Below are 13,004 nucleotides of genomic sequence, written 5' to 3' on the forward strand. Positions count from 1 at the left end.
TATCTATAACAATAATTATATTATCATTTATTCATTGATCTCCCATTTGATTTCTTAATTAATTCTTCAAAAATTTCTTGACTGAAAATGCTATTTCAACGATGGCAGTAGCTACTGAAAGAGTTAGTACTAATGTCACAAGCAAATAAACTAGCGGATACACCTTATCTTTTTTGCACTGAACCATTTTTTTGCAAGATATCCAATCCCTTTTAAACCGGAAAACTCAATACTAAATCGCATATCCACAATGTTAAGTTTAAAATTGAATCCGAAGTATCTCCAACTCATTTATAGAGAAATCCTTAGAATAAAACTGAGCAAGACGCAGTTAAATTAATTATATTAATTTAATTGCCATCACGTGGGCCTTTGGGGGATGCAAACGGTAGAATTATTTTAATTGTCTACCCATTTTTTCAATTGTAGTTTAATTAGGATGGTCATTGGGAAGCAAATGTGCTAATTAAGTTTACATAATCTAATTTTTCAACCAATTCTTTTTCATTTCCCTATGATTTTATTTTTTGATATTTTTATTGAGTTTCTATTTTAAGAAATTATATATAAATTAAGGGCCTCCGAAGTGGAGGCCCTAAGCGGATGCCTACTTCGGCTATCCTCACGGCCCACCTTGTACACAAGAAGTGAAAAGGTGCTATGTGATGTACAAAAGGAAATCCTTGATGGCTGAAGCTCCTTGGTTGACAAGAATAAGGGATAGTTTTCTCGAACCTCAATCTTGTAGAATCTACTTCTGTTTAATGGAAGAAATAATTGGTTATGCACTTATCCGTGCCTCTACCACTGTTGTTGAGTTGTACCATTTGGACTAATTTTACTCCACCTAACACGTGTTGTGCCACGAACGCTTGGGACATCCAAGTAGAATAGAACATGATGTGGCATGAAGCGGTGTATAGGACATCCCCTTACCAGTAATAAGGACCTCTTACATGTAAGCGGACCTTGCCAAACATGTTCACCGATGATCTACCTAGTATTTTTCCTTTTATATTTCCTCATTCCTAGAATTACCAATTATTCTCAACTAGCTGTACATGATTTTCAAAATCACTATTACTCCTTCTATTACTAAATTACCAAATGTATATTTAAGCGTAGCCACATTACATAGAGCTTATGTGTTAGACCGTATGCATTTAAGTTTGAATTCTATTCATCAAATTTTTATAGGCTTAAAGTATAATAATATCGCTTGTATAAAAAAAATTACTGCATGATAATTTTGTTAGTAGAATTCAGACCTTCAATTACATGACAACTACTAAGCTCGTCAACATTTTTAACTAAATTCATTGTTATGAAAAATTAAATGTCTTTCCACAACTGTAAATTATTCTAACAAAATTAATTTTATACGTGAATCGATCTATTACCATAATTTTATAAATAAAGAACTAGCTAGCAAATGTACCCGGCCAAAAAATTGCACTAAAGCAAATGTGAGACCTTGTGGATGGTACCTCTAGCTAGCAACTATTAAAGCATGGTTCATCCTAGTGTTTTCACACCAAAATAAAATTTGATTTTCTTCAAATTAACAAGCTATATGTATAGCATGGGTTGGTTCAACGGAAGTGCAGTACTGCTGCTAGTCACGCTGGTTTTGTTCACAGTTACCATTTGTGATGCAGTCGAGAGAAAACATGTTAAGATCACAAACTCTTTGGAGAAAGGCCAGACCCTCAACCTTCACTGCAAATCCGGGGACGATGATCTTGGTCTCCAAACGCTTCCACCGAACGCCAGCTTTCAATTCCACTTCAAACCTAGCTTCATCACAGTAACAAAATTCTACTGCAGTTTTGAATGGCCAGGTGCATTTCAATGGTTCGATATATATGATAACTTTAGAGATGGTGACTATTGTGGAACATGTAATTGGGCTGTGTTTGAAGGCCATCCATGCCTGTGGAACTGGGACACCAACAATTACGACAGATGCTATAAATGGAATGATTAGTATAGTCCATTAATCAGTTATCTTTGGTTTGATTGAGTTTGGCTGTTATTATGTAATGAAAAATGAACTCGGATGAATTTATATTTTAAATAAATAATAAGAGTTTAATTGTTACTGTTTCTTAACAACATTATTTTACTCTTAAGGGTTATGTTTGTTCTAAACTAAAAGATGGGCCAGTCATAATTAACACAATTTTTGCTTTTTGTTTTTCGTTTTTTTTTTTTTTTTCGGTTTTTGGTAACTTAACACAAATACACCAATTATAGCTAGCAACTGCTTGTTATGGTTAAAAAACAGGGAAGTACGAATAACTAATCAACCTCTAGTGTGATTCCAAATTAGTCCCAACCTTTATGGTTAAAAAAACAAGGAAGTACAAATAACTAAAATATTTCAAATAACCACAAAACATTTATAAATATAGACACTCGTTAGGTCACCAACATAAAGTGATAACATCACTACTGTTAAGTGACAATGTCATCAAATTTAAGTAATGATATGGACAAATGTTGAGCTAATTTTCATATTTTAGAATTGTGAATCCTCAATTTGAGCCCTTTCAGCCAAATTAAACACTAACTTTGTCTAGTTTAAAGGAATCAATTTGGGGAGTTAGAGCTTTATAAATGACGTCAAGGTAAAATCTCGCTGTAACACTTGTCAAGTTCCTCACTTAACGCTTCAATTTTTTAAAATGTTAGATAATTATTTGGAAAATTTTAAAAGATTAACACCATTTTAAAATTATCCCTAAACTGGGTAATTATATTAACTTCACCCTATAAAAACGTAATGTTTTTGGAGGCACTGAAAAAAAAAAAAGAAACATTGGATTGTTTGAAAGATGTTTAAGTAAAAATTTTGAGTGATGTGATATTTTATTATTTTCTGTTACATGCAAATTAGGGGTGAGTAGAATCGATTGTAAGAACTTGAGTGCATAGTTAAATGTTTTTAAGCACTTGCTTAAGAATTTTGAGTACGTTTTTGCTCACCCCCTAATACAAGGTAACCGTTGACCAATGTTTTAAAAGGCAAAGGCGTAGGCAAGGCGTTTCATGGATAGCCCCGCCTAGGAGAAAGCCTTGAGGTGAAACCTCACGAGACCTAACTTTTTAAAATATATATTATATATAATTTTATATGAAATGTTATAAACTTCTTGTTTAAGTGTGATTGTAGATTAGATTTGATTCCAGATGCCCGTGATGCACCGGATCCCAGCCCCGTGTTGGTGTATCCATGTTTCGCATACACGCGATCCCAGCCTGCAGCTAGTACATTGGTGTACCTGCATCTGATCAGTGCCCATTTGGGCCATTGTTTTTTGGACCCGGTTTTTGTAGCCCGGTTGTTGCTAATGGGCTTGCAGCCTAAATTGTGTTTGGAGCTTATCAGCCCGTGTCTATCTAAGCCTAGTTTTTGGGCCTAGACCATAGTACAATTTTGCTCAGCCCACCCGTGGACTTTGGTCCATGTTTTTGGACCTCGAGTATTAGTTGTCTATTATTTTTAGACACTTTAGGTTTTATAATTTTTCACCCACACTTTAAATTTGGCCTGAAGTCCAAATAATTAATTCAATTATAATTATAGACCTGAAGTTCTATTTTGCATATTTTCTTGTTGCATATTTCTGTATATATATTTGCGTTTGTTTGTAGGAACATATGAACCTAAAGTTCATAATTATTTTGAAACCTGAAGTTTCTAGAAACATGCCTTGTTTGAAAACCTAAAGTTTTCCTTAAAAACCACACCCATGAAAACCGAAGTTTTTTCATGCGAATTTAAACCAATAAATGTCTATTAGAACCCGAATGTTCTACTCCTATGTGAATGGATTGATTTTTCTCCATTACCAAACCACATCTTGTCCATTATTTTGTGATAGGAACACGTCGAATTTGAACAAACTCAACTTTACAGCTTTGCAGGTTTCTGAAAGAAATTACCTCAAGTGGGTCCAAGATGTGAAGCTCCACCTCACTGCAAAGAATTTGCGTCTCGCCATTGAAGATGAGACGGATAACCCAGTTCACGAAGCTAAGAAAGCCACTGCCATGATCTTCATCCGAAGACATATTCATGACGCACTGCAAACCGAGTACCTTGCTAGGGAAAATCCACGAGAACTCTAGGTCGCTTTGGCTAATTGTTTTGATCACCAAAATGACATCTTCTTGCTTGAAACAAGACATAACTAGCATCATTTGCGCTTCCACGACTTTAAGTATGTGAATGACTATAATTCTAAACTTTGGTAAATCCGATCACTTCTCAAGTCTTGTAAGACCTTGACCGAAGAGGATCTTCTGGACGACCTTTTCTGCTACTAATATTGTCATGCAACAATAATATAGGGCTCATAAGTTTTTTAAGTTTTCGGATTTGATCTTTGTTTTACTTCTCGCTAAAAAGTAGAATCAGTTGTTGATGAAAAATCATCAAGCTCGACCTACTAGGGCGACTGCTGTGCCTGAAACACACTATAACACAAACAAACACCAGAATAGGCGTGGTAGAGGCGGCCATAAGCCATCCCGTCAAGGTCAGCAAAGCCAAAGCACATCTAAGGGAGGAGACCGAGCCCAGAAGTGCCCTAACCTCGCTCATAAGGCCCCATACTTCAAGAATAAGGGCAATGCACCTAAAATTATGGATGCAGACATATGCTATCGTTGTGGTTCAAAGGACTATTGGTCCCGTGTTTGTCGTGCTTCCTAGAAGGTTGTAGCTGAATATCATTCACGTTATAAAAAGTTTAAATCAAACTTTGTGCAAGTAGATGAACCGGAGAGTACCAAGATGGAGGTTTCTAACTTTCAAAAGGCTATTACCCCTATGGAAGTTAGAATCTTAGACACAAACTATTTTTCTAGTTGAAATTTAGACAATGGAGCCGAATTCCACCTAGTGGCCGAACCCTCCTTGTTTTTTGGTTTAATTTTTGAACAATTTTCTTTTATATTTGGATTATTTGTTGGTGATTTGTTTTTGGATATTAAGTTGATTAATTACCATCTTTGAATAATTAAATTATTTTGAATGGATATTTGTTTTTAGAACTTTTGTGCATGTGATAGATTCAAATTAATTTTTATTCTAGGTATGACTAGTGGGAAAGTTAGTTGTTTGGTAGATAGTGTAACCACACACACCGTTTTACGTGAACACATCTATTTCACTAACTTCATACCTAAGAATGCACCTCTGAAAACCCTCTTAGGCTCATCCAACTTGATCAAAGGATACAGTAAGACACGTATAATGTTGTCCAATGGTATAATTTTGACCATTGATGAGGCACTTTATTCTCCACGTTTCGAAAGAACGTTGCTGAGTTTCGAGGACATTGGAGATAATAATTACCACGCTGAAACCTATGTAGAAAATGAAGTTGAATTTATATGCATAATTTCCTACGAATATGGCTAGAAGCGTATTCTAGAGAAGATGAAGCGTATCCCGAGTGGTCTGTATACTACAACTATACGCCCTATAGAAAGCCACTCTATGGCCGGCCCTACATTTAGGACTGTGCACTAAATTACACTTTGGCGTGATCATTTGGGACACTCTGGACGAACAGCAATGCGTCGTATCCCCAAATCTTCACACGGGCATCCATTAACCGAAAGCTCAAGTTCAATTCAAGGAATCGCATGTTAAACCTGCTTTATGGGAAATCTTATTATTAAGACTTCTTATGATAAGATTCGTTCTACAAAGGATTCAGGGGGACATTTGTGGACTAATTCACCTTCGTTGCGAACCATTTAGATATTTTATGGTTTTGGTTTACACTTTCACATGTTGGTCACACGTGCACTTGTTGTCCACAAGGAATGTTGCATTCTCCAAACTGTTGGCTCAGGTTATTAAGCTCAAGACTCACTACCCTAATTATCCTATCAAATCTATTCGATTGGATAATGCTAGAGAATTCACATCTAAAACTTTTGATGACTATTGCATGTCAGTTGGGGTTGAACTTGAACATCCAATACCCCATGTTCATACCTAGAACAGCCTGGCAGAGGCATTTATTAAGCACTTACAAATGATTGCTTGATCATTGGTCATACATACCAAGCTTCCCGATCGCTGCTTGGGGCCATACAATATTGCACGCAGCTATGTTGGTCCGCTTGAGGCCTGTTGCAACCCAACCATATATCGCCCTTCAGTTGGTTAACGGATACGAACCCGACATATCGCATCTACGTGTTTTTTGGTTGTGTTGTCTATGTGTCGATTTCGTCGTCCTTACGTATAAAAATGGGGCCTTAGCAAAAGATGGGAATTTATGTCAAATACGATTCTCATTTGATCATGCATTACTTAGAACCTTTGACAGGCAATCTGTTTACCATTCGTTTCACGGATTGTCACTTCTATAAGACAGTCTTCCTATCATTAGGGGGAGATAAGAACAATGCGAATTATCATGGATGACTCCTACTTTGTCTCATTTAGATCCCCGGATCATAGTTTAGAGCATGCTAGATGTTTCACCGATCTAGCGCGAGTGACAAGATCACATATTCCAGATGCGAATGTGCCTGCAAAGATAGATGTACCAAAGGTACGATGAACTTTCCTCCTGGAAGTTTGGGATTCCACTTTGATCGATCCACATACATTATCAGTTAGCCAATCTTCTGCCCCTACACAAAAGCATGGCAAACCTCTTGGTTTAAAGGATTCATACCCCCGAAAGAGGAAATCCACGGAACAGGCACCTAAAGAGCCTACTGTGAATCCAAATTCACCTACTCATTCTATCCAACTCATAAGGAAATTCTAGATTACGAAAACGTCCTTGAAGAGACGAATCCACCTCCCGAGAATCGTGAGATTTCAATCCATTATGATAGCTTGGTTGGTGTTTGGTGTAGAAATGAAATGATCGTCGACGATGCATTAGCATATGCAGTAGCAACTGAGATAATGTTGAGCGATGACATTGAACCCCCTTTCGTTAATGAATGTTGATGTAAAACTAATTGGTTAAACTGGAAACAAGCAATCCAAGTTGAACTCAATTCGCTTACGAAATGTAAGGTTTTTGGACATGTAGCTCCTATTCCTTCACATGTGAAGCTCGTAGCCAAGTGGGTTTTTATTCGAAAACGTAATGAGAAGAACGAAATTATGCATTACAAAGCTCGTCTTGTTGCGCAAGGCTTCTCATAATACCCCGAGATTAACTATGACGAAACTTATTCACCCGTTATGGATGTGATTACTTTTCACTACCTTATCAGTTTGGTAGTTTCTGAAAAACTAAGAATGCAATTGATGGACATAGTAACTGTGTATCTCTATGGGGATCTTGATACAAAAATTTATATGAAAGTTCCCGAATAACTTACATTGACTGGATCAAATATTTCCAAACCCCAGAACACGCTCTCAATTTGGTTGAAGCGTTCGCTCTACGGTTTGAAGCAATTTGAAATAATGTCGTATAATCATTTGAGTGAGTATTTGACTAGTTAGGGATATGTGAACAACAAACTATGCGAAATACGATAGTTGTAGTATATGTCGATGACATGAACCTCATTGGAACTCCTCAAGAACTTGCGAGAACTGCCGCGCACCTGAAGTCAGAATTTGAGATGAAAGATCTATGAAAGATTCGATACTGGCTTGGTCTCGAGATAAAGCACCATTCGGATGGAGTCTTAGTACATCAAACGAACAACACCCAGAAGGTGTTGCGCTACTTTAACGAGGATAAAGCGAATCCTTCGAGTACTCCTATGGTCGCTCAATCGCTAGATGCAAAATAAGATCATTTCCGTCTGAAGAATGATGATGAAGAGATTTTGGAGCCTGAAGTTCCTTATCTAAGTACGATAGGTGCTTTATTATACTTAGCTCAATACACTAGACCCAACATCTCCTTCGTTGTTAATCTTTTAGCATAATACAGTAATGCACCAACGTCCAGACACTAGACTGATGTTAAAGACATCTTCTACTACCTTAAGGGTACTACGGATGTGGACTTGTTTAATCTACTACCTTAAAGGTACTACGGATGTCAATTCTCGCCTTGTTGGTTATGCTCTCAAATAGGTTATGTCTTTACTGTTGGAGGCACTGCAGTCTCTTGGAGGTCAACTAAACAGACCTTAGTTGCCACTTCGTCTAACCATGCTGAAATTCTCCCTTACACCAAGCAACTCGGGAATACTTTTGGTTGAGAGCAGTTGTGGGCCATATTCAAAGCTCCCATATTCAAAGCTCCTGCAATCATTACCCCGTCACTGTTGTCTTGACGATGATTTATGAAGACAACGTAACATGCATCAAACAGCTTAAGAAGAGTTACATCAAAGGAGACAACACCAGACACATTGAGCCGAAGTTTTTCTTCTCACATCAACAGCAAAAGCATCAGAACATTGAAGTCACGCAAATCCGTTCACAAGACAATATGGCCAACCTTTTCGCCAAATCACTACCGAAGATTACGTTTCAGAAGCTTGTTCAAGGAGCTGGTATGCGTAAACTTTCTAAGTTATAACATTTCTAGTTCTCTTTGGAATTGTGTCAAACTCAGGGGGAGTATCCTTAAGTATACATGATTGATCTTAATGCACTCTTTTTCCTACGATTAAGAGCATTTTTCCCACTGGGTTTTTGCTACCTAACGAGGTTTTGACAAGGCACCCACCTTGGGTTGATCATATATCCCTGATGATGTCCCGTAGACATTTCATTTGACTTTGCATTACTCACGCATTTTTCCTTAGACTATGGGTTTTGTCCCTACTTGGGTTTTAACCATAGCCATATGGTTTTTTGTGAGACTCACTTCCTTATGCAAGTTCCTACCTTATTGAGAATAGAGTTTTCCCAGAATCAATGTCGACGAGTCCACTTCCTCAACCTCTACATGATGCTGAATCTACTTGAGTATTTACACACTCAAGGGGGAGTGTTATAAACTTCTTGTTTAAGTGTGATTGTGGAAATCCTAGATTAGATTTGATTATAGTTATTCTTCCCTATTAGGACTTGTATTCCTTGGAAGGGAAGGATTTATTCTCCCTCTTATTACTATAAATAAAGGCATTGCGTAGGGGGATAACAGCATCTCACAATTAAATCTCTCTTTTCTCTCTTGCCGTCGGCCTCTCTCCCTCTCTAGTCCTAAATACAGTTCAGTCAAATAGGCCTACCACATGAAAAATATAATAATTTGTAAACAAATATCCATTGTCATTCAAAAGTGCACAAGTGATAAACAAATTTAATTCCCATACAATAAATAAATCATTCATCCAAATATGGTCCACATACATTAAAAAAAAAAAAAAAAAAAAAAAGGAAGGAGATAGTAACAAATAGTTTCTTTCACTTGTTAATGTCTACTCATTTTATTACATTAATATGTTGTAGAAACATTATCCATCCACTCTCTTTCCCTCAGTACACTTGCCCTCACTCTCACTTTCCCTCATCTCTCTCGTTAATATCCACTCATTTTACAACATTAATACGGTTCACATAGGTAGCGTTTGGTACGTAGACGGGACGGGACGGGACGGGACGGAACAGATGTTATGTGTTATGTTTGGTACGCGCAGGACGGAACAAGACGGTTGTTCCGTCCTGCGTTTGGTAGCACATGGACAGAACGGAACCAAAAGATAAAAATGACTAAAATACTCATGTTTCGCTGTTGTTTGGTACAATTTTATGGGCGGAACGGGACATGACTCTTTTTTTTTTTTTTTTTTTTTTTTTTTTTAATAAGTTGTTCAAATTTGAACACTATTATCCATTATTTGTTTTTCTTGGTCCAAATTTTAATAGGTATATGTTGTGTCTCACATGCAAACCCCTTTAAAATTTGTAATTTTTCTCGTTTTCTACACCTCCCTTCGAATTTTCACCACAAACCCATCAAATTTTATTGTGCAAATTGCAAAACCCACACCCCAATTCAATTTTTAGTCCCTAATTTTGGTCCTTTCAATTGTGGGTTGTTGTTCAGGGAGTTTAGGTTCTACAAACATTAGAATTGGCCTTGTTTAGAAGGACACCCCTCTAAATATTTCCCATTGCAGGAACAAGGCAAACCACATAAGAGCACATGACAAATGTTGAAAAATATATAAGTTTAATGATCATGCATATCGTAAACATTTTAGGGTTTAAACATTTAGAACTTAAACAAAGAAAATGAAATATGCATAACTTAAACATGAAATATCCGAAATCAAACATTCATCCTGACTTAAAAAACAAATAATGTCTTGCTAAAGTAATAATGAAAACACTTAGAAGTTGATAAAGTTCCCCATACTAAAACCACAAATACTAAAACCTCAAAGGCTCTCCATAAACACTTTAATGAAATCTGGCTTCTGTGAGTCATCTAAGGTGGTCCAAATACCCATCAGATCGGTATCTTTCACTAACTTCATTGAAATTCTTAACACCTGATCGTATGGGAGACCCATGGCCTGAAGCTCAGAAGGTAGTCTAGCTTTTGCTTCTCTAAAAGTAAAACTTTCACCTAATTTCTTCATTTCAGTAACAGCTTTATTCCAACCTTCACTGATAACAGATACAATATTTGCATCACCATCATTCCTGCTCCTCTTCCTCTTCCTAACAGGTTGAGAAGCACTAGATGTAGCAACAGAAGGAGATGGGGTAGGTGAAAGCGGAGGTATCTCAGAAGTCTCACAATCCTCACTTTCCAAACCCATATTTTCAATTGCATCTGCCGCTGATTCAGCAATGCTACCCGTGGCTCGGTCTCTCCCAAACACCGTACATAGCCGTGGATACAACGGGAATGGCTTATTTGGTTTGCAAGATGCATTGGGATGTTTCTACAATAAGAACCCAAAGAAATCAAGGTTAAGACTTTCAAAGCAACTAATTGATAAAGAATAAGAAAAAAAAATTTACCTTCACCCACTCCTATAGTATTTCGTCACTATCCACAACAACACATTTTTTCTCATCATCCCAACCAAATCCAGATGTATTCATCATGTCATATGCAGACGAATACTTTTCTTTCAGACGCTTCAATTTGTTTTGTATATGCTTCGGCTCTATATTAATGCCAGGAATCTGTTCCCTCATCTTGGAGGCAACCGTTACAAAAGTACCAGCCTTAAAACTGCCGGTCTCACACCTAACACCATCAGCAACCATCTCCTCGAGGATGGTAAGTAGTACATCCTCCTCATGATCAATCCAATTACGTGAGGTGGCCATATAATCTATCGAAGAAGCCATATATTACATAAGTAACACAAATAAACATAGATATAATGACAATGACTAAATTTATATTAGTTGTACTAATCAATTACCAAATCAACTAAATTTATATTAGTTGTACTAATCAATTACTAAATTTATATAAGTAAAATTTAGCTGCAAAGAAAACAAATAATACATTTATATACCTTTAGCACAGAGAGTTCCAAGAATCAGAATCGAAAATCCAAAAATCTGAAAGGGACGGTTTCCCGAATCTGGAAAACAAAATGCATCAGACACGCACAATAACGATCCAACAAAAAAAAAAAAGATCCAAACCATATAAGCTGATAAACATGCAAAACTCACAGATAAATAACGATCTTGGGCTGATTTAGAATCACGATTCGTAATATTAGTCTTCAGACCTGTAAGCGACCAACAATCTGTCAGAGCAATACCATTTTGTTTTTCCAATAATCCACATGAGATCAAACCCAAACATGTCAAAAAAATTTGTGCCTTTCAACATAGTCAACACATGGATTAGTCCATTGACATTTAGAATGAACCATTGTTCTTTACCACATGGCTGCAATTTTTATATACAAACATTAGTCTTCTAACACAAATTTTCAAGATTGTTTGCGTGTTCACCAAAAACACAAAGGCTTCCAAAATTCCAACGACCCTTTTAATTTTTTCTCAAAAATTCAAAATCCATTTTAATCCAAACTGGAAAAAAGCAAAACTATAAAAAACCACACGCAAATAATTTTAAAACAACTGCACTCACACAGTTTATATCACCAAGAGCATATAAAAAAAAAATTTAAATCACAATCTAAACTAATGTTTCGTCTCCTCCTCTCCGTGTTTGTAACCCCCTGCAGCATAAAACCCAGAAAAAACAAACCTTCACACAACCTCAACAATTCCTCTCATCAAAAACTACGAATCCATTTAAATCCAATAATTACCAATCCATATTTATTGTAAACAGAAATAGTTTACAAATGAAATTAGGCACTTATTAATACTGTAACTGACAAACAAATCTTGATTTTGTGATCACCAATTCAAACATTCAAGTAACCCAAAAATACAGAGGAGAGAGAGAGAGAGAGATACCTAAGGACCACCAAGTTCGCATAGCTGCTACACGGAAGAGGACGAGGAGGAAGGTTGCGAAGGGGACGAGGAGGAAGGTTGCGAGGCTGCACAGAAGAAGATGAGCATGAAGGTTACGAAGGGGACGAGGAGGCAGGTTGCGAGGCTGCACAGCACAGAAGAAGATGAGCAGGAAGGTTGCGAAGGGGACGAGGAGGAAGGTTGCGAGGCTGCACAGAAGAAGATAAGCAAGAAGGTTGCGAAGGGGAAAGGGATGCAGAGGTGAAGAGAAACGGTTGAGAAGAAGAGAAATAATTTTTAGGGTTTGTTAACTGATTTTGAAGTTCTAAATTTTGAAAAAGACCAGGGGCATTTTTGTCTAAAAATATTGGAAATTTCTGTCCCACAGGCGTGGAACAACCCGTTCCAGGGGGGGAGATGGAACAAAAAAACATCCAAAATTTGTTCCGTGGAATAGCGCGTTCCACTCATTTTAGGCGTACCAAACGTGGGACGGAATGCTTTGTCCCACTCTGTTCCGTCCCGTCCCGCGTACCAAACACGACCATACATCCCTGCTCACTTTCTTTCTATCGGTACACTCTCCTTCACTCTCACTTTCCTTTTTCTCTCTCCTTTTGTTAATATCCACTTA

At 37.2% G+C, this 13,004-nt stretch overlaps 1 protein-coding gene and 1 long non-coding RNA gene across 3 annotated transcripts; one reads left to right on the forward strand and one right to left on the reverse strand.

Annotated features, from left to right (window-relative positions):
• Positions 1-1,582: 1,582 nt before the first annotated feature.
• Positions 1,583-1,987, forward strand: LOC148689385 (S-protein homolog 3-like). Its single transcript, XM_088688459.1, has one exon. It carries the CDS (start codon positions 1,583-1,585, stop codon positions 1,985-1,987), a length of 405 nt encoding a protein of 134 aa, XP_088544585.1.
• Positions 1,988-10,185: 8,198 nt separating this feature from the next.
• LOC148689386 (uncharacterized) lies at positions 10,186-12,586 on the reverse strand. Of its 2 annotated transcripts, XR_015958332.1 has the most exons (4): positions 12,371-12,586; positions 11,609-11,667; positions 11,446-11,514; positions 10,186-10,576 (listed from the first exon to the last, which is right to left on the reverse strand). It is a non-coding gene; the product is annotated as an uncharacterized LOC148689386 (long non-coding RNA). The 2 variants fall into 2 exon arrangements; XR_015958331.1 differs by lacking the exon at positions 12,371-12,586 and having other exon boundaries at positions 11,609-11,770.
• Positions 12,587-13,004: the final 418 nt, after the last annotated feature.

This window comes from Pyrus communis, chromosome 17 (genome assembly GCF_041283825.1).
Source record: "Pyrus communis isolate YQ-2024b chromosome 17, ASM4128382v1, whole genome shotgun sequence".
Classification (NCBI taxonomy): Eukaryota; Viridiplantae; Streptophyta; class Magnoliopsida; order Rosales; family Rosaceae; genus Pyrus; species Pyrus communis.

Bases quoted from the DNA above. Each gene is read 5' to 3' on its own strand.
- LOC148689385 (XM_088688459.1), top strand. From the start codon at position 1,583: ATGGGTTGGTTCAACGGAAGTGCAGTACTGCTGCTAGTCACGCTGGTT.